Raw genomic sequence first — 27,238 nt, 5'->3', positions numbered from 1 at the left:
CTGTCTCCCCCTCTCAGGGTCTGACCCACAGCAAAGCCCAAGAGTTCTTGGCCCGAGATGGCCCCAATGCACTCACCCCGCCCCCCACCACTCCCGAATGGGTGAAGTTTTGCCGTCAGCTCTTTGGGGGTTTCTCCATCCTTTTGTGGATCGGTGCCATCCTCTGCTTCTTGGCCTACGGCATCCAGGCAGGAACTGAGGACGACCCAGCGGGAGACAATGTAAGTTCTGGGGGAATGGCATCTGGGGTGGGGGCATGGAGGACAGAGCAGGGAGGCAAGGCAGAGGGGACGGCACCCCATGCAGCTTCTGACATGCCAACGTCCTGCTTCTCCCCATTGTACAGCTGTACCTGGGTATCGTCTTGGCTGCTGTCGTCATCATCACCGGCTGCTTCTCCTACTACCAAGAAGCCAAAAGTTCTAAGATCATGGAGTCGTTCAAGAACATGGTGCCCCAGGTATGAGAGGAGGAACAAAGAGTTGAGTGCATTGCATGGGCCCATCCTATGAGTCCTACCAGCAGGTAACCAATAGCAGGGTGTGAAACCCTCTCTCCAACTGAACTCCAAACTTTGCCCATGGCCCATGAGATTTTGCTAGGATTGATGCATGAACTTCCAGCTGCAATGATGGCTCCAGCCTTTACACTCTAGGGTTCCATCCTGGCTCCACCACCCCTGTCCCATCAGGCTTAGCCATGGCCCACCAGATTCCACTTTGTCTATGTCAAGTAGTGATAGCAATATCTCACAATGAACTACAGGATAACACCTGCATTTTGGACATCGGGTCTCCCACCTGTGAAATGGGAAGAGAAGTGCAAAAACAACCCTGCACCTGTGTGAATAAAACGACACATTAATGATCCACTGCAGACTGGTACTGTTTGTTATAGGCAGGGTCCTTTACAGGTTGCTACGTGTGTGATGAGTCTTAACAAGATGAGTGATAACCCTATTACTTCCATCTCTCTTGGAGACGATGCTCTAAGGTGATGTGTTTTAGGGGATCTGTGTGCCAGTAGCCGAGAACCCAGAATGTCTGCCTACCTACCTGAGCCTGCCTCTCTCACCCTGCAGCAAGCCCTGGTCATCCGCGAAGGCGAGAAGATGCAGCTCAATGCCGAAGACGTGGTGGTTGGTGATCTGGTAGAGGTGAAAGGGGGAGACAGGGTCCCGGCGGATCTCAGGATCATCTCGGCTCATGGCTGTAAGGTGAGATCTGCCCTCCTCCCCATACCGTCCACACCAGTGTCTCCAGCCCTCTGCTTCTCAACAGGCATCCGGGACCATCATCACGGTGTCTTTTGCCATTGGTTTTCTCCCATTCTGAACCAAACGTTGCCCCGTTCTTGCACTTCCAGTGAGAGCTGTGCTGGTCCATTTAACAGCCTAGTCAATGAATTATTTCAATGAGCCTAGGTACACATGAAGAGAAAGAAAAAGAAAACCCAAATGGTTCTGAAGAAAATTGCTTTATTTTAGATAATGCATGAGGCATCCTCTTAAAAAAGCCTCCCCTTTTCTCCCTCTGCCTCTCTCCCTAAGGGGAATATCTGAAGCAGGCATCCCCAAACTCGGCCCACCAGATGTTTTGGGATTACAGCTCCCATCATCCGTAGCTAACAGGACCAGTGGTCAGGGATGATGGGAACTGTAGTCCCAAAACAACGGGAGGGCTGAGTTTGGGGGTGCCTGATCTAAAACAACTGTGGCTCATCTTAGTTTGCATATGTATTTGCTGTAAAAATTATTTATTTATAAAAAATCTGCAACCTGCTTTAGTCAGTGGCACATATTTTGAGCCAAGATTTTTAAATTGCTTAATCCACATTGCTACCCTAAAACCATGAAGGGGAGGTTTTTGGTTTGTTTGGGGTTTTGTTTTGTTTTTAACATGAGAACTTCACAATGCACTGGGCTTTACCTTTGCCGGAATTTCATAATATATGAAGCAGCTGTGCTTCAGAGCCAAAACTTAAACTTAATCTTGAAAGTCAGACTTTGAGAGCCTTGAATTTATTACATACCACCTTTGAGAATTTGGAAATCTAACATGTGAATTTCCACATCGAAGTTAGAACTGAATTTTTAGAACTTCCTTAGGGGGAAAAAGAACTAAATGTGCAGTGTTTTCTCTCCAGGTGGACAACTCCTCATTGACTGGTGAATCAGAGCCACAGACGCGATCTCCTGATTGCACCCATGACAACCCTCTGGAGACAAGGAACATCACTTTCTTCTCTACCAATTGTGTAGAAGGTACAGCCAGAGTTTTATCTGCAGATGTGAGTGTGTATAGGAAGCAGTTGGAGAAGCGCCTGGGAGAAACCCGCACAGGGTCGCATTGCTATAATGGAGGGCCTGTTCACATCGATAGCCCTCAGTTAGCTTAATGCCCCTTCCTTTTCTCCAAGGAACCTTGGGAAATGTAGCTCTGCAAGGGGAAATAGGGATTTTTAACAGTACGGTTGCTGGCGGGAATGAGACCTTAACTGGTTGCCCATCTGCTACTGGGCCAAGTTCAAGGTGTTAGTATATGGAGCCCTTAACAACTTGGGACCAGTTTACCCACGAGATCGCCTTGCGCTGCATGAACCCAAATCAGCTGCTTCAATCAGTGAAATGGGTGCAACGACAGTTGCCACATTTGACCCCTTCCGCATTTGATCGCTGAGTGTGGCAGCACCTAACCTTGGGAACTCCATGCCCATTGAGTTCAAGCAGGGGTCTTCACAGAACTCTTTTGGGCGCCTGATAAAACCGGTCTTGTTTAGACAAGCCTACCCAGATGTTTAGTAGGTAGAGGTCATTTTAATTTGTTTTAGAATTTTAACTTTGGTACAGTTTAAAGTAGAGCTGCAATTTTTTCTTGTTTCAACTTTCTGGGATCTGCTTTGAGGTAGGGCTGTTTGCTTTTTTAACAATCAAGCAGGGTGTAATTTTTTTGTTCTAACCAATTAACTCTCTCTCTCTCTCCTGCCTAACGACAGTTCTCAAGATTCTTTTTTTGGGTAGTGGTGGTGGTAGCAACCATTAAACTGGCAGCAACCTGGTAGGAATCCATGGTGCCCATTGAGTTGTCTCTCATCTCACCAGGCACGGCACGCGGGGTCGTCATCGCCACAGGGGACCGCACCGTGATGGGCCGAATTGCCACACTCGCCTCGGGCTTGGAAGTTGGCAAGACCCCCATTGCAAGGGAGATTGAGCACTTCATCCAGCTGATCACCGGCGTGGCTGTCTTTTTGGGGGTTTCCTTCTTCGTCCTCTCTCTGATTCTGGGCTACAGCTGGCTGGAAGCTGTCATCTTCCTCATTGGCATCATTGTGGCCAACGTCCCCGAGGGGCTCCTGGCTACGGTCACCGTAAGTAACTTGGGGCTGTAAATGTTCTCAAGGAAGCAGTACGGAGAAGGCAATCTAGGCCTGCAGCTGGAGATCTTGTGGGGAGAGAGATCTGGCAAGGGGTGGCATTTTAAGTCCGCACAAAGTGGCAAATCCCTACCTCCAGCTTGCCCTAGTATGTTTAAATCAAAGTGGTTTAACCTGATTGATTGTAATTGCATGTATTGTTGGCTTCATTATGGTGTGTTGTTGCATTCAATGCATACCCTCTTTGATTTCCCAATGCACTGCATGGTGGTACCGACCACGGCCCACCACAGGGGTTACAAGAGGAATTTATGTTGCAAAGTGTAGACGCTTAGGCAATGAAGTGTACGATTTGGACTAATGGTCCCTCTTTTCCTCTAATAATATAAACAAGAAAAGGGGACATGTGGGAAAATGATTGCTTGTACATGAGAGCATGAGCAAAGTTCTTATTGTTGCAGGGTGATTTCATAGCTAGAAGCATCCTTGGAGCATGAACAGCGCGTGAACAGCTCGTGCTGTCCTATATGATTGGCTAACGTAGCATGGCCTGATGCTCGCATAGTCTAGTGCGAATGTCCTTATCTGCTGGCTAGAACAAATTGCTTGGCTTGTATTTTGTATCTTTCTGATTTCACACAATAAAAGCTGTGCTGCATTAGCCCTAGGAACAGCCATATTTCGGAACCTATCATGGTGTGAGACTGATTTTTCTTTGGATGCCGAGCTGCAACTCGACATTAACCACCTCTGACTCGTGTTTCTCCCCTCAAGGTATGTCTGACCTTGACAGCCAAACGCATGGCCCGCAAGAATTGTTTGGTGAAGAACTTGGAGGCCGTCGAGACCCTGGGCTCCACCTCCACCATCTGCTCAGACAAAACAGGGACTCTGACTCAGAACCGTATGACCGTTGCCCACATGTGGTTCGACAACCAGATCCACGAGGCTGATACTACTGAGGACCAGTCTGGTGAGGGCAAGAAGGGTACCCCTTGTTGGTCTTGGGGTGGGGAGGGCGATGAGAAGTTGGCACGATGCATCTTCTTGTGTGAGGCATTGTGAAATGGGGGAGCTCCTGTCTCTCTAGATTTTTCTCCTCACCCCATTCTCCATTTCCTCTCAGGCCACATCTGCACCATAAATTTAAAGCGCTATGAACGCTGCTTTCACAGTCAGTTCCCCAAAGAATTATGGGAACTGTGTTTTTGTTGTGGGTGCTAAGAGTTGTTAGGAGAGCCTCGCAGAGCTACAATTCCCAGAGTTTCCTGTGAAGAGGGATTGACTGTTAATTCTGTAGCTCTATGAGGGGAATATGGAGTGTCCTAACAACTCTCAGCACCCTTAAAGGTAAAGGGACCCCTGACCATTAGGTCCAGTCGTGGCCGACTCTGGGGTTGCGGCGCTCATCTCGCTTTACTGGCCGAGGGAGCCGGCATACAGCTTCCGGTCATGTGGCCAGCATGACTAAGCCACTTCTGGCGAACCAGAGCAGCACACAGAAACGCCGTTTACCTTCCTGCTGGAGTGGTACCTATTTATCTACTTGCACTTTGACGTGCTTTCAAACTGCTAGGTGGGCAGGAGCAGGGACCGAGCAACGGGAGCTCACCCTGTCGCGGGGATTCGAACCGCTGACCTTCTGATTGGCAAGTCCTAGGCTCTGTGGTTTAACCCACAGCGCCACCTGCGTCCCTTAGCAAACCGCACTTCCCAGAATTCTTTGGGGTAAATCATGACAGTTGAAGTAGCATCGTAGTATTTTAATGGAGTGGATGCGGCCTTGGTTCTACAGCCCAGTTCCATTTCCTCCCTCAGCTTAGAACGTCGCTGTTCAGTCCTTTCATCTGACTTTCCCTTCTTTGTAGGCACGGCCTTCGACAAGAGTTCTGCTACCTGGGTGGCTTTGTCCCACATTGCAGGGCTTTGCAACCGAGCTGTCTTCAAGGGAGGTCAGGAAAATGTGCCCATCCTCAAGGTGAGAGCAAGACACCATGAGAGAATGTGAAGGACACCATAGTTGGGTCTAAGCCGGGAGGTGAAAAGTCAGGTATTGGGGTGGCACTTGGACCTATGCTGAATATTATTTCAGACCAAGATGCCCTTGGCGTAGTTAGGTTTAAAGGTGGGTGTCCTCATTTCTCTCATCTCCTTTCTGAGTGATAAATAATAATAATAATAATAATAATAATAATAATAATAATAATAATAATAATAATAATTCTACTATTATGTATCAGCTTCCACACACATCTTAAGGTGATGTTCGAGATTCGATAACAACACAGAAAATAACATCAGATAGATAAATTTAAAAACAATACAATACAAAGCAGATCATTCAATTAGGAAAGCTTTTCAGAACAGAAATCTATTTGTTTGTTCTGGAAAATAGTATCGTTCGTGGTTGACAGTCTGAAGTGTGTGAGATATGGAGGGTGGCCGTGAGGGAAAGAGGTTACAAAAGATTGCTGTGACTTCTGCCAAGCAAAAGAATGTGGTAGATGAGGGGGGCACTGTGAGAGATGGAAATGGCCGCCTCCCTGGTTTAAAAGAGCCTCCATTTCTTCACAGCGTGACGTGGCAGGAGATGCTTCTGAGTCCGCTCTGCTAAAGTGCATTGAGCTCTCGTCTGGATCCGTCAAGCTGATGAGGGAGAAAAACAAGAAAGTGGCTGAGATCCCGTTCAACTCCACCAACAAATACCAGGTATAATGTCTCAGGGTGGCCCTGTCAACCCTCAAAATGGTGTCAGCTATGCTAAGAGGTCCAGGGCAAGGTGACATTCCACATTAACAGAATATCTCCCTGTACCAGGGCGCTTGAAAAAGCCAGTGGTATTCCTTGAGTGGGGAGCCGCAACATTAATAAAACTCCACAGCTGCTCTTCAAGATTTGATGGCATTTGCCAGAACCTTCTCTCCAATATTCTCTTCCTATTCATCTATAAATGCAAGTCATCCACACCCTAGAGCAGGCATAGGCAAATTCTGCCCTCCAGATGTTTTGGGACTACAACTCCCATCATCCCTAGCTAACAGGACCAGTGGTCAGGGATGATGGGAATTGTAGTCTCAAAAAACATTTGGCGAGCCAAGTTTGCCTATGCCTGCCCTAGAACTTCATCTTCCCACGGTCCTGTCTTCTAGAATTTTTCTTCGTAGCTTTTCACCTCACTCCAAAATGGCTGGTGTAATACTTTCCCTCAGGCTCAGGCTCATTTCCTTTTGTCTTTGCTCATGTTCAAAATGATCTTGTGACATTGCAAAACAGACCTTCGCTTTTCATGACAATCCAAAAACTATTAAGTCAAATACAATAACATTCTATAACCTTCTCGTTTGTGGCAAGGCGGTGGCCATGTGACATTGAAGCCGGCGAACACAGGATCTATCTGTGAGAACAACGATCAGATCTTAGCTTGTGAAAAGGGAGCTGCGTAAATGCACTGGACTTTGCCAGAGATTATAACTCTGGCTCCTCCTCAGCCGAAGGGAGGAAGTCTCTTCTCCTGCCCCCCACGAGTGATCAGATAGCTGTGGTTGACATATGTATCTTCCAGCTCAGCAGAACTGCCCCACCCCACCTCACCCCTCCAAAATCCTAAAAGGCTGTGATGACTCTTCCTAGAAACCTGACACTCCTCTGCAACGGGGAGTGAGGATCCCATTCTGGGTCTGGTTCTAGCCACTAAATTGTGTTCCACAGTTCCCATGGAGAGGACTGAGTCAGTGATCCCAATACAGTTCCCCATTCCAGGATTCTCAGGCCCATCAGCCTTAATCCTGCCTCTTTAAACGACAGCTGGAGAGGATTAGTCAGGATTCCCTGTGGCCAGCAGTCCGGAATGATTGGCCTCAGTGAACAAGTCCCTCTGGAGCCAGGAAGGTAAATTGAGGCCTGCCAAAAGTGGAACCAGCAGCTACGCCCTGTGATGCATCTAACAGCCCATCACCATAATCTGAGGCCCTACGTCATGTTGGCTGCCACGCCAGCAGGGCTTCATGTAAGCCTCGCTTACCCAGATCAGTTGAGTTTGGCCATTGACCGTCATGGTATCCAGATATAAATGAATGGGGGAAATCAAAGCACTTTCATCACCAAGTGCCTTGGGTACCAAAGAGCAGGGGAAAACATGGGCAGTTGAATGTTCATCCCCCAAAATTTACATCATGGAATCAGTGGCGTAGCATGGGGGGTGCAGGGGGGGCCGGCCGCACCGGGCGCAACATCTGGGGGGGCACTCTCGCACTCGCAGCTCTCTGCCCCTACCTGGCTCACTCTCTCTCTCTCACTGCAGTGCTGGCTGTGCGAATCTGATCCGAGCCGCTGGGTCGCCGCCCACTGTGGAGGGGGTGGGTGCCAGGCGTGCGGTGCGGAGAGAGAGAGAGAGGGACTATCTGGGGGAGGGACAGTGCAGCGGCCGCCCAGCGCAGCGCTGAGCGCGGGAGAGAACCAGACCAGACCAGACCAGGCAGCAGCAAGAAGAAGCTGGCAGCGGCGGCAGGTTAGGGGTTAGGGGGCGCAAATTACTTGCCTTGCCCCGGGTGCTGACAACCCACGCTACGCTGCTGCATGGAATCACAGAACTGTAGAGTCGGAAGGGACTCCAAGGGTCATCTAGCCCAACCCTCTGCGATGCAGGAATTTTTTGCCCAACGTGGAGCTTGAACCCACAACCAGCACTACCAGCAGAGCTATCCCAAGGATCATCAAACATGGAAGCTGTCTCGCTTCACACTAACCTAGTTCTGCAGAAATTTGTAATGGATTCTAGCTGAACAGACAGGGTAAAAAAAAACCAGCCACCAGTTGATGTATTGTTAGACAGCCAGAATATTCCGAAATAAGAAAGGTCAGCTGGAGGCATGTGGGCAGCATTGGGCCCTGGGAGTGTTGTATGGGTGGCCTGAACAATTTATTAAAAAGAGCCACAGCCATACCATATGTTTAAAGCTCTGTTATAACACTTTGGACAGCCATTACTTTCCCTGAAGAATCCCGGGAGCTGTAGTTTGTGAAGGGTGCTGAGAGTTGCTTTGGAGACTCCTATTCCCCTCAAAGAGCTACAATTACTAGAGTTCCCTGGGAGGGAAGATTCATTGCTAAACCACTTTAGACTGCGGACGTAGGATTCAATGTTCTCCCAATTTTTATTTTTATTTTAAATACAAAACCCTATCACTCCATTACTCACAGAAATATAGTACATAATTATAGAATCGTAGAGTTGGAAGGGTCACTGAGAATCATCTGGTCCAACTTACTTCAATGCCAGAATCTTAACTAAAACATCCAGGACAGGTGACCACCCAACCTCTGCTTAAAAACCTCCAAGGAAGGAGAGGATACCATCTCCGGAGGGGGTCAGTTCCACTGTAAAACAGCTCTTACTATGAGAAAGTTCGGAATGTCCTTTCTTGTAACTTGAATCCATTTGTTTGTGTCCTACCTTCCGGAGCAGGAGAAAACAAGCTTGCTCTGTTTCCCATGTGGCCACCCTTTAGATATTTGAAGATGGCTATCGTACCTCCTCTGTCTCTTCTTATCCAGTTTCTCCATAGCCCTTATTGCTGGAGGGACACGGGTGGCACTGTGGGTTAAACCACAGAGCCTAGGGCTTGCTGATCAGAAGGTTGGCGGTTCAAATCCCCGCGACGGGGTGAGCTCCCATTGCTTGGTCCCTGCTCCTGCCAACCTAGCAGTTTGAAAGCACGCCAGTGCAAGTAGATAAATAGGTACCGCTCTGGCGGGAAGGTAAATGGCGTTTCCGTGCACTGCTCTGGTTCGCCAGAAGCGGCTTAGTCATGCTGGCCACATGACCCGGAAACTGTACGCCGGCTCCCTCGGCCAGTAAAGCAAGATGAGCGCAGCAACCCCAGAGTCGTCCGCGACTGGACCTAACGGTCGGGGTCCATTTACCTTTACCTTACCTCCTCTAGTCTCCTCTTATCCAGTTTCTCCATAGCCTTTATTGCTGGTGAACTAGCTTACTACATGCAGGGAACGTCTTTACACGGACAACAATTTAAAAATGTTTGAAGTGGTGCAGTCAATAATTTTGCACCTTATTTTGTGTTTAAGATACGGGTTGGTTCTACGTGGTGCACTGTCTTCAAATAGCACCTCGGGTCTCTTTTCCTCTGTCCCACAGCTCTCGATTCACGAGACAGAAGACCCCAATGATAACCGCTACCTGCTGGTGATGAAGGGCGCACCTGAGCGCATCCTGGACCGATGCTCCACCATCCTCTTCCAAGGCAAAGAACAGCCCCTTGACGAGGAGATGAAAGAAGCTTTCCAGAATGCCTACCTGGAGCTGGGAGGTCTTGGCGAGAGGGTGCTAGGTACGCATGGCTGCGGAGAGGTGTGGGGAATGGACTCCCTGGGTGAAGATGGGAAGAGGGCTGGAGAACGTGAGATGCAGGTGGGCTGTGTTCCAAATTTCATTTGAGACTAAGAAGCCACTACAGCGCCAGTAAGGAGCCTGCTGAGCTCAGCAGTAACCCAGAGTTTCCAAGCCTGGGTTTTCTGGGCACCAGCAGCTTTCGAGTGCATAAAGAATTGTGCCCATGGAATTGGAAGTCTCAAGCTCCTTAAAAAAGAGACCATATGCCACAGTCCAGTCTATGGGCGATTGAAGTCCCGGCTGAGGACGTTGGGACCGGGGGCAGGATGGTGGGAGCACGAATGAGAGTCCAGAAGCCAGGGATCAGAGGGTCAGGAAGCAGGGAGTCATGAAGTCAAGGGGCTGAGGGTTGAGAAGCAAGGAGCCAAGAAGCTGAGGTCCGAGGATCAGGAAGCAAGAAGCCCAAGGCAGGAAACGTGTTGCTGTGGCAAAGAGCCAAAGGGAAATGCTGACCTTATATCCCTTCCCAGCTCTTGTCACCAGGTGCTGTGAGTTACCGAGCGGCCTCACCTGTGTGGCCGTGCCTTGCCTCTCCAGAACAAACTTAGGAAGGCCCCAATCCTGTGAAGCCCTACTGGTCACAGGGCCTGGCTCCTGCACGCACTCCTGACTCCATAAGAACATAGGAAGTTGTCTTATACCGAGTCAGACTATTGGTCTATCTAGCTCAGCATTGCAGACTCTGATTGGCAGCAGCTCTTTAGGATTTCAGAAGGGGGGGGGTTGCCAGCCCTTCCTGCAGATGACAGGGATTGAACCTGTGACTTTCTGCATGCAAAACACCTTCATTTCTCGTTCGCACCTGGCGACAGAGCACCCAAAGGGCATATTCCGAGGGGTTTTGCCTCCTTCTCACCCTCCAGGTTTCTGCCACTTCTACATGCCTGAGGAACAGTACCCCAAAGGGTTTGCCTTCGACTGCGACGATGTCAACTTTACCACCGAGAACCTCTGCTTTGTTGGGCTCATGTCCATGATTGATCCTCCCCGTGCTGCTGTGCCTGATGCTGTGGGCAAATGCCGAAGCGCTGGCATCAAGGTAATGCCGTGTCGCTTGCCTTGAAACTGAGCTGTGGGTGCCAGGCGCTAAAATTCAGCTACCCCTCAAGCAAACTGACTGGCTGCTGCGGGAAGGCGTGCTTGGACCACTGCAGAGTGCATCTCTGGCGTGCTGCAGCTCTTTTGAGATCCTTTTCTCTGTGGAGGGGCAATCGTGTCTTATAAGGCAGCTCATTCATTTCCCAAATCTCAAATTTGTCAGTGATTGAAAAAAGAAAAGGTTCTGACCTCCTTTCTACTCCTTTGCCTAGTCCTCAGACCTTAGTTGGCACAAAAGAGTCTTTGAGAAAGAGTATCCTTGCAGAGTATTTTCTGCTTTTATTCTTAAAAACTCTTCTTCTCCAACCACGACTGACAGCTTTTACACACACCAAATGCAACCAGCTTTCTACCATCCAACCAACCCACACTAACATTGACCACTCTATATATATAGGTACAATTTGGTGAGTGGTTGCGTGAGTCATTGTAGGCCGCGGACTCATGCTGACTTTAGTTTTTTTAGCATGAAAGAAACAGCGGCCAATTTTTAGCCGTGACAAAATTTGCCCATCGGCTTCAGAATCAGAGGGTTTCCTTTGCTTCTGAGCAGTCACTTGATTAGCCTGAGGCCTGCCAGGCCTTCTGTGACATCAGAGCAGCTAATCCAAATGGCAGCCAGCGAGGCTGTGGCACCTTGGGTTTGTATCAGGGTTGAGATACATACTGAGAGAGGCACCAGGAAGGAATTGGTATCATGCTGGCAACCACCCAGGCCTCCCCAGGGGCCCCTTGTTCTGCCCTGTAAACCCTTAGGATGGAATGGATTGGACCAGGTGAATTAGTTAGTTAGCTAGCCAGCCTCCTCCTTTGCCTACACTGGGACTCCTTTGGTAACCATCACTTTTCCCCCACCAGGTGATCATGGTAACAGGTGACCATCCTATCACAGCCAAGGCCATTGCAAAAGGTGTGGGCATCATCTCTGAAGGTAACGAGACCGTGGAAGACATTGCTGCTCGGCTGAACATCCCCGTCAGCCAGGTCAACCCCAGGTGAGAGGGGTCAAGGTGTGTGGGTGTGTAGGGGAGGGGGCAGAGGCTGGAGCCAAACATAATGAGGCTGGGGAGATGGCGCAAGAAGCAGATAACTCTTCCAAGGCAGAGATGAGGAGGAAGACTTGGAAGAACATTGGCTGGGCTGAGAGAGGAACAAAGAAAGCTGTGGTGGCCTGTCTTTGGCAGTTTTGCTGCCTATCGTGAGACAGTTCGCTCCATGAATTTAAGCAGATCTCGGCTTGGCAAATACCAGAATGAGAAGCCACATGGTATTAGGGCATCCAACGCTGTCTAGCTACAATACAAATGTACCTTATTCAGTTGTTACGGCTCTCTCCCCCTGCCCCCCTCCCTGTGCGAGGATTCTGGGACTTGCAGCCTGGTGGGGGCCCTCAGAAGACTACAGTTCCCAAGAGAGAAAGAATGACTCTTCAGCCAGATTAAGCCCGTAGTGGAGATATCTCACTGGAGCTGCTTGGAATGAGAATATAGCAAAACAATGCTCAATTGCTACCCCACAAGAGATAATAGATCAGCCTCCCCCAGCCCTTTTGGACTAAAACTCCCACTGGCCCAAGCCAGCATGGCAAATGATTGGGTATGATGGGAGTTATAGTACAGGTCCCGGGTTGGCTAGTTGCTTTACTTTTCCTATCCTGCCTGGTTCGTTGAGCTTCTATAGGATAGTCACATTTCTGTAACAGAAGGTTTCTGTCCAGTCCCTTTGGTTCCTCTCATGGTGAGGCCAGCCCTGAGTATGGATGACCAGCTGCATCTTCTACCACCTTGACGCCGTCTTTTTGCCCACCCAGAGATGCCAAAGCCTGTGTGATCCATGGCACCGACTTGAAAGACATGGGCGCAGAGCAAATCGACGAGATTCTGCAGAACCACACGGAAATTGTCTTTGCCCGTACATCCCCGCAGCAGAAGCTCATCATTGTGGAAGGTTGCCAGAGACAGGTAAGGGCATCCGGCAGAGTCTCAAACTGGCCCCACAGAGCACAACCAACTAATCTGGCTGCGAGGTGTTGTTTGTTAAGATGCTAAGAGTTGTTAGGAGGCCCCTATCCCCCTCACAGAGCTACAGTTCCCAGAGTGGTTTAACACTCCCTCTTCACAGGGAACGCTGGGAATCGTGGCTCTGGGAGGGGGCTAGAGGTCTCCTAACAACTCTCAGCATTTTGGGCAAACTACAGCTCCCAGAATTCTTAGCAGGGAGCCATGCATTACCAAATCTCCCTGCGCATAGAAAACTCAGGGAGAAGAGTTCTAGGCTAGCGTTTTGGTCTTTGGCTGGCTTGGTAATGTGGAGGGAGTTGCCTCACGGGGAAGCTTTCAGCCTTATGATTTCCCCACTTGCCTCTATGAAACAGCACAATCCGAGGCATTTTAGCGCAGGGCTTGCCAACCTTTCTGAGCCACTGGGCACATTTGGAATTTTGAGGAAGGTGCCGTGGGCACCGGTCAAAAAATGGCTGCCTTTGTGTGTGTGACATAACACAAAATGGCCGCCACAGTCAGCATGTAGGAGAGGCTGAGCTGGCGCAAACAGAGACTGAGCAGGAGGAGCGAATGGTCTCTCATGCCCTGTGAGTTTTCAAAGGGAAATTTGCTGAGATATTTTGCAGGTGCCTTAAGAGATACACACACCCACACACCCACACACCCATTAGTACCATTTTGGGAACGCCTGGAAGTTTGTGTGAACTTAAGGTTGCCAAAGACACGCTTCACCCCAAAATATCTCCCAGCCTGCTCTTCTGCAAAAATCAGCAGGTAAAGCTTATATGACCAATTTTAAAAAGCCAGAAACCTGTCTGAGAAAGGCTTATGATATACAGTGGTACCTCGGGTTACAGACTCCGCTAACCCATAAATAGTACCTCAGGTTAAGAACTTTGCTTCAGGATGAGTACAGAAATCGTGTGGCGGCAGCGGGAGGCCCCATTAGCTAAAGTGGTACCTCAGGTTAAGAACAGTTTCAGGTTAAGAACGGACCTCCAGAACGAGTTAAGTTCTTAACCTGAGGTACCAGTATACCCCACTGCAGGCTCACGGGCAACACTTCCCACTGCCATTCTTTCCACAGAAATCATCCCTGGATGGAGAGGCTGGGTGATTGCCCATCTCTCTCTTCCCCACAGGTGATGCCTTTTCGGCGTTCTTCTGGCTCTGAATGTGCATTTCTCTCTCTCTCCCCACACCAATAGGGTGCGATTGTGGCTGTAACAGGCGACGGCGTGAATGATTCCCCTGCCCTGAAGAAGGCAGACATTGGAGTGGCAATGGGCATTGCCGGTTCTGACGTCTCCAAGCAGGCTGCTGACATGATCCTCTTAGATGACAACTTTGCCTCTATTGTCACTGGAGTCGAAGAGGGTAAGCTCTGAGGATTGCCGGACGCAGTGAAGAGGGGGACTGGATTCATAATCAGCGAGCGCTAAGGGTGTGAGCAGAACCTGGTTATATAGGTACAGCTTCCATCTTGCTTCTGCTGTGGGGGAGCCTCTAAAATGGCAAGGCTGTAAGCAGCTGAGCTTTACTCAGAGTAGAGCTGCTGGAATTCACGGAGGTAAGCTAGCCATGCCCATTCATTTCAACAGGTCTTCTCTGAGTAGAACTAGCATTGGTAGGATCCTATAAACAGGATTTTCATTACCTCAGCCAGGGGCGATGGCCCCCAGGGGGTGTTGGACTATATAGGAAGCTTGTCCATCTAGCTCAGTATTGTCTACACGGATTGGCAGCAACACTCTGGAATTTCAGCCAGCCAGTAATTCCAACAACAGTTGTTGTTGTTGTTTATTGTTAGCATTTATATACTGCCCTGTACCTGCAGATCTCATTCAGATAGGACTGCATCTGTTATCCCTGATCTAAGCCATCCCCAATAAATGCCTGTGCAACTTTTTATTTAAAATCTCCAGGAGGCAACTAGGGCAAATTTATTACCGTATTTTTCGCTCTATAAGACGCACCAGACCACAAGACGCACCTAGTTTTTGGAGGAGGAAAACAAGAAAAAAAATATTCTGAATCTCAGAAGCCAGAACAGCAAGAGGGATCTCTGCGCAGTGAAAGCAGCAATCCCTCTTGCTGTTCTGGCTTCTGGGATAGTTGCGCAGCCTGCATTCGCTCCATAAGACGCGCACACATTTCCCTTTACTTTTTAGGAGGGGAAAAGTGAGTCTTAGAGAGCAAAAAATACGGTATTTAAATTGATTCAATAAATATTCTGTGCGCATTATGTCCCTCTTGATACCTAAAGGCAACGCCTCTTAAACCGTTCTTAGTAGATTGGCTGAGGAATTGTTCCTTATTCCGCCTCTTCAATTCAAGATCCTTCTAAAGCAGAGCTTTCCTAACTGCGTGTCGCAGCACATCAGTGTGTCAGCTGCAATGTGTAGGTGTGTTGCACAAATGGTCCCCGTGCACCTCCTGGGGCCGGAAAGGGGTTAGTTTAACCTTCCGGCTTGCTAGTAAAGCTGAATTACCGTGTCGTGAAACGATGCATGTCTAAAAAGTGTGCCAGCAACGTGAAAGGTTTGGAAAGCGCTGTTCCCAAAGGGGAGAGGGCAGCAGCAGCAATTGAGTTGTGGGTGAGAGAGGGGAAGAGGGGTGCAGAGATCTGGCTTGCTCTGACTTTTGGGAATCCCCTTGCCCCCCAGCTGTGCCCCCTGTCTCTCCCCCTTACGCCCATGTGTCTCCCTCTGGCCAGGACGCCTGATCTTTGACAACCTGAAGAAATCCATTGCCTATACCTTGACCAGCAACATCCCTGAGATCACCCCTTTCCTGCTGTTCATCATGGCCAACATCCCTCTGCCTCTGGGTACCATCACCATCCTCTGCATTGACTTGGGCACTGACATGGTGAGTCTCATCCCCTCACACACAGAAACGCTTTTCTTCCAACTCAATCCAACCTGAGGGTCATCTAAGCCAAGGGTTGTCAACCTGGTCCTTACTGCCCACTAGTGGGCATTTCAGGATTCTAGGTTCTTAGGGGGTTCTACGGCACAAGCTGAATCCTCCTTCCATCGAACACTGGTGGGCGGTAAGGAAGGTAGATATAAAAGGTTGACTACCGCTTGCAATGCAGGAATCTCAACACGCTGGTCTCCCATCCAATTTGAAACCATACCAAACCCTGCTTAGCTTTGCAGATGTGCTAACAGTTTTACTGCTGCACCATCAGGAGGGCATTGATCCAGTACCCAGATATTCCCAAATTCCCATTACTGCTGCTTCTTTGCAACCCATCTTCTGATTGGACTCAGGCTCTGTGGAGGAGCCCTGGTTCACTTCTGTGTCAAAAGCCCAACTAAAGCCTGGCATAAACCAAGTGTGGACAGCATGGTAGAAGTTACTCAACTGTGCTACTGTGTGTGAGGAAAGGTAGTATCTCTGAGTGCTCCTACCTGAAAGCAATACCTGCACACGGAAAACTAGTCAGGGAGAAGTTGAGATTCTAAACACTTGTCTAGAAATAGTCTCCTTTATAACTAGATTTCTGCATGCAGGGATTCCCCCCCCCCAACTGAAACTAGCTTTGAACCTGGGAAAGATTTTATCTTTCAGCGAATCCTGGGAGCTGTAGTTCTTACCAGAGTGCAGAGCATTCTGTCATTTCAATGCAGAACTACAGTCCCTCGGTTCCTTTGAAGCGAAGAAACCATGATGCTCAAACTGGTTGATGTATCTAGGGAAGGCCTTCCTTAAAGCACTTTGTCTGCATGTTACTTTTTACAATCTGAACATGGAGGCAGAGGCTCAAAATGGCTGCCTATGAAAACCAGACTCGTTCTGAGCAAAAGTACAGAGAAAAACCATTCTGGAAATTCCCACGGTTCTGTCGCTGAATGCTATATCCCCAATGAGATGCTCGAACGGTTCTCATCATCCCTAACCATTGACCATGTTAGCCAGAGCTGATAGGAAGTGATCCTTTAGCACAGGTTCCCCACCCCCTCACCTACACCCAAAAACTTCAGCCCCCAGCCCTGTGATCCTGCAATCCTGCCGACCCTCTCAATTCTTCCCCCAGGTGCCAGCCATCTCCTTGGCTTACGAAGCAGCTGAGAGTGACATCATGAAGCGACAGCCACGAAACCCCAGGACTGACAAGCTGGTGAATGAGAGGCTGATCAGCATGGCCTACGGGCAGATTGGTGAGTAAACGGGGGACAGCCATTGAGCAGGGCTGAGCACCCCCAGGTGGAGAAGGGAGCTGAGTGGGGATGAATCGGGCAGGTGTTGAAAATCAGGCCAACATACAGGCTTCTGGCCCCAGTGGCGTAAATGGGACCCGGGAATGCAAGCAACTTTGTCCAGTGATACGTTCTTGTTACGTGACACATGAAGCACACAGTACACAAGCAATACATTTATTTATGTATCATCAATTCAAGTATCCCCTCCACAGAGATTCTTTGGTAGTGGGTGGAGTCATACGTTGTTCCTGTATTTACATGAAAACCAATAAAAATTATTTGCACATTTAAAAAAAGGAATGCAAATAAGCTTTCGTCCCAAGGCAAGTCCTCTGTGGCAGAGACAGAAATATTTCTCAGAGTAGGGAGAATAGGTCTTACTCCCAAGTAACTGTGCACAGGGTTGCAGCTTTATATAGAAAGCTGCCTTCTATTGAATCAGGCCACTGGTCCATCTAGGCCAGCATTGTCTACACGGTCTGGCAGCAGTTTTCCAAGATTTCAGACAGGGTTCTTTCCCAGCCCTACTTGAATAAGGTAGCTTCCTAGGTTGCTATGATATTTGGAGGGCCGTGCAACATGTAAATCTGGTTTATCCGTCTTTATTTTATCTTGCCTTTCCTCCAAGGATCTCAAGGTAGCATACAGAATTACCCTGGCCCATTTTGCTCCCCACAACAACCCTGTGAGGTGGGCACAGCTGAGAAGGAGTTACGGACCTAGTGAGCTTCATGGCCCAGTTGGAAACTGAACCCAGTGGTCTCCCAGTTCCCTACCACACTTACATAAATGCCTCTTGCAATTCTGGTCAGCAGTTCACTACTCAAGGTGGATATTTAATTCCGGGTCGGATTCCAGATGACATGCTTGTGTTGCCAGAATGGTTAGGTCTGCGAATAGCTGCTCATCTGGTCTCTTGTGGTGAGTGAGGAGCAAACTGTGGCCAAGCAAACAGGGAAGCTTTGTAGCTGCTGTGGGTCTTGTGGGAAGGCATTTGTGTTGCGCATGCGGGCAAATGACCTGTGGCTTTATCCACAGGGCAAACGTGCAGGCTTAGACACGAGACTAAGGAGGATTAGAAGCGTTAAGGTGGCTGAAATGGGAACCATGTGATTGAAGGGCATGGGCCAGCAGAGGCTGGCATTGCCCCCATCCCCAGCTTAGCCTGCCCTCAGGAAGCCCCCACCTGCCTTATTACTTATTGCCCTCCAAGGGGTAGCACCGCCTGACAGTTTGCTCCTCTTCAATCTCAATGTTGCCCCTTGCAGAACTCAGCAGGGAGGGAGGGGAAAGCCCGCCCCAATAATTAGTTGGCTCCACCTGTCATTGGTTCTTGACTCCGCCTATCCAGGGCTCTGGCTCCACCCACTGTGGGTTTCTCTGCTTTCTGCCCTTCCAGTTGCCAATTTTCCACTTCTTTTTTGCAGGCATGATTCAGGCATTGGGCGGTTTCTTCTCCTACTTTGTGATCTTGGCCGAGAACGGGTTCCTCCCATCTATTCTTGTCGGGATCCGCCTCAACTGGGATGACCGGACATGCAATGATCTGGAAGATTCCTACGGGCAACAATGGGTAAGAAGAGGGAGCCCATTTTGCTTGCACAGCCTTGAGTGAGGCCGGGCATTTTGTGGAATTGCAGCAAATGAATGCTTCTGGCAGTGGGCAGATGCCAGAAATTAAACTGAGTGCCAATGTGTTAAGTGAAGTTGAATTGGGTCCAATATATAAATAAAAGGGAGTGGGGGGTGGGGTGGAGAATGATCAACTTTGGTCCAGTGCAGGAAAATATATTTTGTGACTCAGAACGTTAGTCATAACTGGTCAGTGGCTGTGGTTGTGAGGAGGAGGAGGAGCTGCCGCTCAGGGCCTGATTTTTGGCTCTGGCTGGCAAACAAGCAGGTGGCAGGAATGACGAGGCAACGTGGGGCCCACATTGAGGGTCTTCTTGTTCCAAGGTCCCCACAAAGCCCGTTGCCGCTGCAGCACCACTGGGATGCCCTAGGCCATTTCCTCTTTCTCAGACTCAGTTCCATTTTTGTGAAATGGGAAGAAATGAGAACTACACAGAAGAGTTTCTTGAGCAGTTGAAGATGAAAATGATGCTGAAATATACAAAGCCGAGAGTGGATTTCATGCTCTTTATTCAGTGAGGAGGAATGGAAGTTCCACCAGAATGTCTGCTTTATATACATTATTTACACAATGGGCCCCAAGTGATTGGCTAATTCCAGGATTCTCCTCTAGGCCAATCAGGTTGTGGATTCACTTCCACCTGGAGCTGGATTGGGTGGCTCCTGTGGACCAATCAGACTACTGCATTCTGAATCCTATTGTTCTAGGACCAATCAGACTGCTGCATTTTGGATCCTGTTCAACAGTACATAACAGATGCCAAGCCCTTTAAGCAACCTTCAAATACTGTGCTCTGTCAAACAGGACTTATGGTAGTGCTGTTGAGCAGGTCTGGTGAATCCATGGCCCTCTAGCCTCCAACTCCCAGCAGCCCCAGCCAGCATGACCAATGGTCAGGGATGATGGGAGTTGGAATCTACCAGTAGCTGCCAGGCCACAGGTTCTCTTCCCACCTGTCAATCACTCGATGGCACAGTGGTGTCAGGTGACTGTTCTCCTTTGCCTGCGTGGTTTGAAATCAACCCACACAGGAAAAGGAGCAGCGCTTTGCAGTTGCTGACGATCAGCTCACCAGTGGTGCCTTTGCAAATGCTGATGCCCCTGGCGGGCTTTGCAATCATTGCCGCAGTGCCTGCAACCCTCACTTTCAGCCAAGGTGCATTGTTTACCTGTCGCACACCTGCATCATATATGATTTAATCCTAAATTTCAACAAGGCTGAGCGGGGATTGGTTTGGTGAGGCGGAGAGCGTGGCGGGTGAGAATGGCGGCATTGCATGTTTCTGGTTTCCCCATGTTGCCCTATTGATTGCACCCTCTCTGCCCCCTAGACCTACGAGCAGCGCAAAGTGGTGGAGTTCACCTGCCACACAGCCTTCTTCGTCAGCATCGTGGTGGTGCAGTGGGCTGACTTGATCATCTGCAAAACCAGAAGGAATTCAGTCTTCCAGCAGGGCATGAGGTAAGGCTGCCTGATTTTCCATTTGCTCAAGGAAACCGTAACTCTGTTTTGGAACCAGAAAAATGAAATGGGGATTGTGGAAGAGAGACAATTTAGTGCATCACAGAGGGCAGAGTCTCAAATCCGCAGCTGAAAAATGAAGGCTTTGCTTGTTATGCATTCGTGATTCAAAGGCTGTGACCTCTGGGCGGGAACCCTGGCATACAAGGATCGAGGAATCCTTAAAAATTCCAACCCCCTTTGGTGGCTATAGGCTGCCCCACACATTACGTGGCAGTGGACTGGAACATGCCACAAAGAGTGACTTTGTTAGGAAGGTGCAGCCAAATTTGGCTCTGTGGTGATGACTGTACCTGCATGGCAAGTGTATTTTCTAATATGAGTTCATCTCATGCATTCGTTATATTTTCATATATATATATATATATATATATATATATATATATATATATATGTCTCTGTGTGTGTGTATATATATATGTGTGTGTGTGTGTATATATATATGTCTGTGTGTGTGTGTGTATATATATGTGTGTGTGTGTGTGTGTGTGTGTGTATATGTGTGTGTGTGTGTGTGTGTGTGTGTATCAATATATATATATCAAAATATATATATCAATATATATATATTATGTTGAAGGAGCTCTGTGCTTGTCGTTGTCAAGCTACAACAGTCAAACCTTGGATGTTGAATGGCTTAGTTGCCAAATGTTTCGGCTCCTGAACATCAAAAACCTGGAAGTGTTTTTGGAAGCCAAATTTCTGACGCAGCTTCTGTGGCTTCCGATTGGCTGCAGGAAGCTTCCGGCAGCCAATCGGAAGCCGCACCTTGGTTTTCGAACAGTTCCGGGAGTCAAACTGACTCCCGGAATGGATTAAGTTCAACCACCAAGTTACGGTTGTATGTCTGTTCCAGGACACAGTGAGCACTGCCCTCTGTACGGTTGCCCCTGCCATTGTGGGCCTTACAGCTTCATCCGTTATAAAAGCAGGAGGGTTGCCACAACATGAGTTGGGATCTTACAGCTCTCCAGATGCTGCTGGATTGAAATACCCATAATCCCTGGGCTGGTGAGGACCCAACATCATCTGGGAGCCCACAGGATGTGAAGGGACCCTACAAGAAGATGGAGTTGGTGGAGCATGAGACTTTTGATCTCAGGGTTGTGGGTTCGAGTCCCGTGTTGAACAACAGATTCCTGCATTGCAGGGGGTTGGACTAGATGACCCTGGTGGTCCCTTCCAAGTACAATTCTACGATTGGCTATTAGTGCACGACTCCTACATGTTTAAGGATACAAGTGTTCCCTTCACACTGGATGAGTTTGCCATGTCTGGGTTTTGAAATATTGTATTTATTCATTTATCTAAATAAATTCCTCCAGGAAGAGCCCAGGAGAGCAAACATATCCATAATCATTGTGGGGGCTTTTGGCTAGGTGACCCTCAGGCTTCCTTAGAGGCTGGTTTTTGTTTGTTTTTTAAATAAAATTTCTGAAAACACTTTAAAACTTTCTAAAGACATGGATCTCAGGGTTGCCAGGAACAGTGTTTTTCATTCATCTAGGTAAGCAGGGTTGTTTTTAAATTTCTCCTGAAAGACAATAATGAGAGAAGCAAGAGGTGCCTCATGAGGGAAGGCACTCCACAAAAGCGGGGCTGCCACTGGAAAGGACCTGACGTGGGCCAACACCAACTGGGCAGCCCGCAGGGGGTGGCCCTCACCTGCCAATCACAGCAGAGAAATGGGTTAGTTTCCAAAAACGGAGGTTCCAATAGAGCCTCAGGGAGTTCTCCTTAAGCAAATGGGGGCAACAGGTGACTTATAACAAGAGTATTCCTCTCTTTCACTTTCTCTCTCTTTCCCCCTTCAGAAACAAGATCCTCATTTTTGGTCTCTTTGAGGAGACTGCCTTGGCCGCCTTCCTGTCCTACTGCCCCGGCATGGATGTGGCGCTGAGAATGTACCCCCTGAAGTGAGTACAGATGGGTGGCTCCGTGGCAGAGCATCTTGCTTGGCATGTAGAATGTCCCAGGTTCAATCCCTGCCATAGGCCATGTTCACACCATACATTTTTAGAACTATGATACTGTGTTAGACAGGCACAGCTTTCCCCCTAAGAATTCTGGGAGCTGTAGTTCGTTAAGGGTGTTGAGAGATTGCCAGGAGACCCCTATTTCCCTCACAGAGCTACAATTCCACAGAGTTCCCCGTGAAGGAGGATTGATTGTTAAACCACTTGGAGAATTGGAGAGCCAGTGTGGTGTAGTGGTTAAGAGTGGTGGACTCGTAATCTGGGGAACCGGGTTCGCGTCCCCGCTCCTCCACATGCAGCTGCTGGGTGACCTTGGGCTAGTCACACTTCTCTGAAGTCTCTCAGCCCCACTCACCTCACAGAGTGTTTGTTGTGGGGGAGGAAGGGAAAGGAGAATGTTAGCCGCTTTGAGACTCCTTAGGGTAGTGATAAAGCGGGATATCAAATCCAAACTCCTCTTCTTCTTCTTCTCCTCTCTGAGCACCCTTGGAGCAAACCTCAGCTCCCATAATCCTTGGGGGGATGCCATGACTATTTAAAGCAGTATCATAGTGCTTTAAATGTATGGTGCGGACGTGGTTTTCAGACAAGAGGGAGGAGTCTTTCCATCTCTGGCACAAGGATTTTTCATTTGGAGAAGGCTCGATCACACCCAGGTTGTCTGTTTCAGACCTGGGAATCCTTGTGCGAGCGTGCAACACACACACACACACAGATGCACACTCACACCCATCCATCGTCTCCTCGGCTCTTGTGCTGATCTTTCCTTCTCTCCTCAGGCCCAGCTGGTGGTTCTGCGCCTTCCCTTACAGCTTCCTCATTTTTGTGTACGATGAAATCCGTAAACTTATACTGCGCCGTAACCCAGGAGGTGAGTGGGGCCGGGAGAGTCGGGAGTTCTCTGAGGAGCGTGAGGAATATTTCGGGAGATGATGCTGAAGTGGGAAGCTCCCCATCCCTGGGGCTGGGCCCACTATTAGCCTCACCCAGAATAGACCCACTGAAATGAACGGACATTACTAACATTGATCCATTCATTTCCATGGGCCTGCTTTTGTGCAGAACTGTGTTGAGTTTGAAATAAGGGTTGCAGGCACCCTAATTTTATTTTAATAATATATTTATTTATAGACTTCACAGCTTCATATAAACAAGACAGAGGTCCCCCCTCAGGGCGCTTTCAATCTAAACTCAACTTTTTCCCTTGCTGTCCATTTTCATGCAGATGTCAAGGCAATAAACAACTATTTTACTTTTAAAAGGCAACTGAAGGTGGCCCTGTTTAGGGAAGTTTTTAACGCCTGGCGCTGTATTGTTTTAATATTCAGTTGGAAGCCACCCAGAGTGGCTGGGGAAACCCAGCCAGATGGGCGGGGTATAAATTATTATTATTATTATTATTATTATTATTATTATTATTATTATTATTATTACTATGCCCCCCAGTTCCCACATCTCCCTTGGCCCTCCAGTTGTTTTTGGCCCACAACTCCCATGATCCCTAGCTAGCAGGACCAGTGGTCAGGGATGATGGGAACTGTAGTCTCAAAACATCTGGAGGGCCAAGGTTGAGGAAGCCTACAAACTATTTGGGGCAGGGACTTGTCTTCTTCAGTGAACACCACACCTATTGATAGAATAGCAACAACGATGAATAATACAGGTTGTACCCAACGATGGCATTGCACCATCAGGAACCTCTCATGTGGCAGACTTAAATTTTCCTCTGATCCATCTCCTACCTTAATTTTTCACTGATCCATCTCCTGGCCAGTTCTGGAGATTCCCCAGACTTTATTAGAAAGAGCCTTTCAGAGGGTGCAGGGAGTTCCTGTGGCTTGGGGCAGGGAATGTGCAAAAATAGGGTGCCTTGCCTTGGAGTTTGAGAAGAGGAGCTTTGCGGGAATCTAAACACTAAGCCACCATTGAATGTGACTAATTATCCCAGTAATAAGGATTATCATCATCTTCTGGGTGAGGGGGAAAAGGGAGAGCGGGTGGGTGGGAGACCTGTGGGTGGAGCCAGGGTTGGGGATGATGACAGGAGAACCGTGCCTGCCACTGCTGCCTTGCTCATGTTGGTTTCTTATTTTGTTTTGCAGGATGGGTGGAGAAAGAAACCTACTACTGAGTCTCCTCCCTTGTCCGTGGCTGGTTGTCTCCCCTTAAGGGGGAGTGCTCTCCCCTCCAAAATTCTGCCTATCCTCCCCGCCTAATTATGAGAGAGAGAGAAAGAGCCTGATGCCAGGATCATAAGTTCGGACACAGAAACAACAAAACCACCTTACCCGCTTTCATTTCCCCGGGCCCCGGTGGCTGAGATAGGAACGCCATCCTGTCTCATCCTGCACCCATGTCCCAAGATGGAGGGGTGCGGTGGGGGAGGGAAAACCGCCCCCCCACACACCTCGACCTCTGCTCTCTGCCATATTCTTCCTTTGTTTTTCGGAGCAGCCTGGGGGGGGGGAGAGGGGGCATGGGTGCAAGAGAGAGAGAGAAACGGGGTCATTGGGGCAATATTTACATTTACCTCGACGAAACCCATCTTTACCCACCAACCGTTGCCCCTGCATCAATTTTCCCCTTCCATAGCTGGGAATGAACCCGGGGACCAGCAGTACCCCCAAAAAACAACATGCCTCGGATTACGTGAGCCAAACGGGACAGGGTATCGGGTGGGAGGGCGCGGGGTTTACTGTTATCTGGTTAGCAGTAGTAAAGCTTTTGACCCCCCCAGGTTTGGGGAGGGAAACTCCTTTTGCTCCCCTACCCTTGTCATTTTCCATTTTCTCCCTCTCCCCTGCTCCTGAGGGGGATCTGTGTGTGTGTGTGTACATTTGTGTGTGTGTGTGTGTGTGTGTGTACGCACGAGAGGGGAGCAGAGGTCAGCTATGGGTGACCCTCAACTGCCCATCTACGCTTCCTTGGCCTCCCTCCTCCTATCAACTTTTTTTGGGTTGCGTGTGGCGAGTGTTGCAGCACAAAGGCGAACAACAACAACAACAAAACCCTTCAAGAACAAAACGCGCCAGGGTTTCTCGTCCTCTTTCCTCCTGGCTCCCGCACCCCTCCCCTCCCGACTCGGACTCCCGCTAGATGTGTAAATGAAACCCACGAGTCCGGAGTCCCTCTCCTCTGCATGTACAGATTTGCTCTCATAGGACCAAGACAGCAGCTTTCTCCCATCTCCTCCTCCTCTGTGTGTGTGTGTGTGTATGCGGGGGCTAGGATGTTACTCTTCTGTCCCAAGGTAACCCATCGGGAGGAAGAGGTGACCCTCCTGGCAGTCCTTCCCACTGGTGCTGAACACCACCCTCTCCTCTTGGGCAGCATCCGTTTTCCCATTTCCTTGGCCCACGACCCAGTACAGAGACCTCAGCCATAACTCCCTCCCCAGGAGAAAGTTGTGCCCTTCCTCATCTACCCTGAGGTGGGAGGGACCTCTCTGGCTTCTGACTGGCAGGAGGGACCTCTCTGGATTCTGACTGGGTGAGGCGACTTCACCTCTGTGTGTCCCCACCCTCAATAAACTTTTACTTTCTTTGTGTTTTGGGTGGGGAGGGGAGGGGGGACACGAAGCGCCCGTGTTGTGGGGGGGGAGATGTAGTCTGTCCTGTCCCATCTCCCCTTCCCGTTTTGGGATTGTGTTGTCGTGTGAACCAACAAAAACAAGGAGGAAAAAACAAACCAATTTAACAAATAAAAACCAGAAGTGGAATATTTAATATATGAGATATAGCCGTCTCATTACATATATATATATCTCTCTGTGTGTCTGCGTTTCTGTCAGGAGAAATGGTGCGCAATGAATAGCCCGCCTACCCATTACGCAGAATGAAGTGTGGAGACCAAGGTGTTGAAATTCTGGGCTGTACCAATTCAGAGTGGAGGTGGAAACCTGCGTTTGTTGTGTATTATTGCCCCTCTTACTAAGTACATGAACACATTGAAGAGCAGCGGCTCTCAAACTTTTTTTGCCTCTGGGTCACACTTTCAGAATAAAAATGTGCTTGTGCCACACAACGAACAGTGACTCTGGATCAGAACTAGGGTTACCCTCCGTATCGCTTGATGTTCCCGCTCTCATTTTGAAAAGGTATCTATCCGTATAATGCAAAAAATAATATTTTGATACCATACCACTGCACCGCAATGTTTAAATGTTTCTTTGATTGTCTACCTGCCACCCTTGTCACCCTCTCCTACCAAACCCGTGTGGCAGAACCACTGCTGTAGAGAAAGTTTTAGAGTAGCTCCATCCTTGCTCTGCTGGCTATAGCATTTATTTTATTTTTATTTTTTGCACGCACAAAGAACTGCCCCCCTTCCCTCTGAAGCGATGCAGCCCAGAATTCTTCTACACTTGATGCTTCATAATGTGCCAATGAGCTCTGAGAAGAAAACCCAAGAGAAAGGAAAGGGAAATGTGGTTTATAGATGGTCTCAGCCAAAGCTTTTATAGGGCTGCTTATTAAGACATCGGGCATTAAAGATCTTGCACGGTACATGGAGCAAAACGATCCATGCGCCACTGTTATGTGCATCTGATCCGCTGTGGCTTTGCTGATGGGGAGACAGCTACTCTTGCTTAGCAAATTGGGGTGGGGAGGAGCACAGCTGGGCATCCTGCTTGAATTAAGTGTTGCCTACGTGGCGTCTGAGAAGCAGCTGCAAAGGTGCGAGACAAAATTTAGACTCTAGCTCAGTGTTTCCCAACCGGTGTTCCGCGGCACACTACTGTGCCGTGAGACATCGGCTGGTGTGCCGTGGGAGGGAGGCGGGCGAGTCGGGCGGCGAGAGGCGGCGGCGGCGAGGATCCGCGTCGAGCCGGGGGCGGCTCCGCGGTGGTGGTGCCGAGCGGCGGGGCAGCGCGCGCAAAAGGGAGGAGCGCGAGACAGCGGAGGAGGAGGAGGCCGGCATGTCCGGGCAGCAGCAGCAACAGCAGCAGCAGCAACTCCCGCCGCCGCCCCCTCCTCCGCCCGCTATCGCCGCCACCACCACAACAGCCGCC

The 27,238-nt window shown here is 49.2% G+C and overlaps 1 protein-coding gene across 1 annotated transcript in view; it reads left to right on the top strand.

Annotated features, from left to right (window-relative positions):
• The window catches only part of ATP1A3 (ATPase Na+/K+ transporting subunit alpha 3), a 33,006-nt gene extending 8,384 nt beyond the window's left edge, over positions 1–24,622 (top strand). The window contains exons 4-23 of the mRNA XM_081200188.1: positions 18–221; positions 347–460; positions 1,082–1,216; positions 2,146–2,263; positions 3,101–3,369; positions 4,150–4,348; positions 5,244–5,353; positions 5,950–6,084; positions 9,530–9,722; positions 10,648–10,823; positions 11,741–11,877; positions 12,693–12,843; positions 14,094–14,262; positions 15,602–15,756; positions 16,931–17,054; positions 18,524–18,669; positions 20,061–20,191; positions 22,066–22,167; positions 23,007–23,098; positions 24,330–24,622. Coding sequence (XP_081056314.1) covers positions 18–221; positions 347–460; positions 1,082–1,216; positions 2,146–2,263; positions 3,101–3,369; positions 4,150–4,348; positions 5,244–5,353; positions 5,950–6,084; positions 9,530–9,722; positions 10,648–10,823; positions 11,741–11,877; positions 12,693–12,843; positions 14,094–14,262; positions 15,602–15,756; positions 16,931–17,054; positions 18,524–18,669; positions 20,061–20,191; positions 22,066–22,167; positions 23,007–23,098; positions 24,330–24,358 — 2,889 coding nt within the window. The 3' untranslated portion in view covers positions 24,359–24,622. The remainder of the gene's footprint in view (positions 1–17; positions 222–346; positions 461–1,081; positions 1,217–2,145; positions 2,264–3,100; positions 3,370–4,149; positions 4,349–5,243; positions 5,354–5,949; positions 6,085–9,529; positions 9,723–10,647; positions 10,824–11,740; positions 11,878–12,692; positions 12,844–14,093; positions 14,263–15,601; positions 15,757–16,930; positions 17,055–18,523; positions 18,670–20,060; positions 20,192–22,065; positions 22,168–23,006; positions 23,099–24,329) is intronic.
• Positions 24,623–27,238: the final 2,616 nt, after the last annotated feature.

Source organism: Podarcis bocagei (genome assembly GCF_964188305.1).
Source record: "Podarcis bocagei genome assembly, chromosome: 7".
Classification (NCBI taxonomy): Eukaryota; Metazoa; Chordata; class Lepidosauria; order Squamata; family Lacertidae; genus Podarcis; species Podarcis bocagei.
Note: the sequence above shows the minus strand (reverse complement) of the source record. Positions and strands in the feature narration are given on the sequence as shown.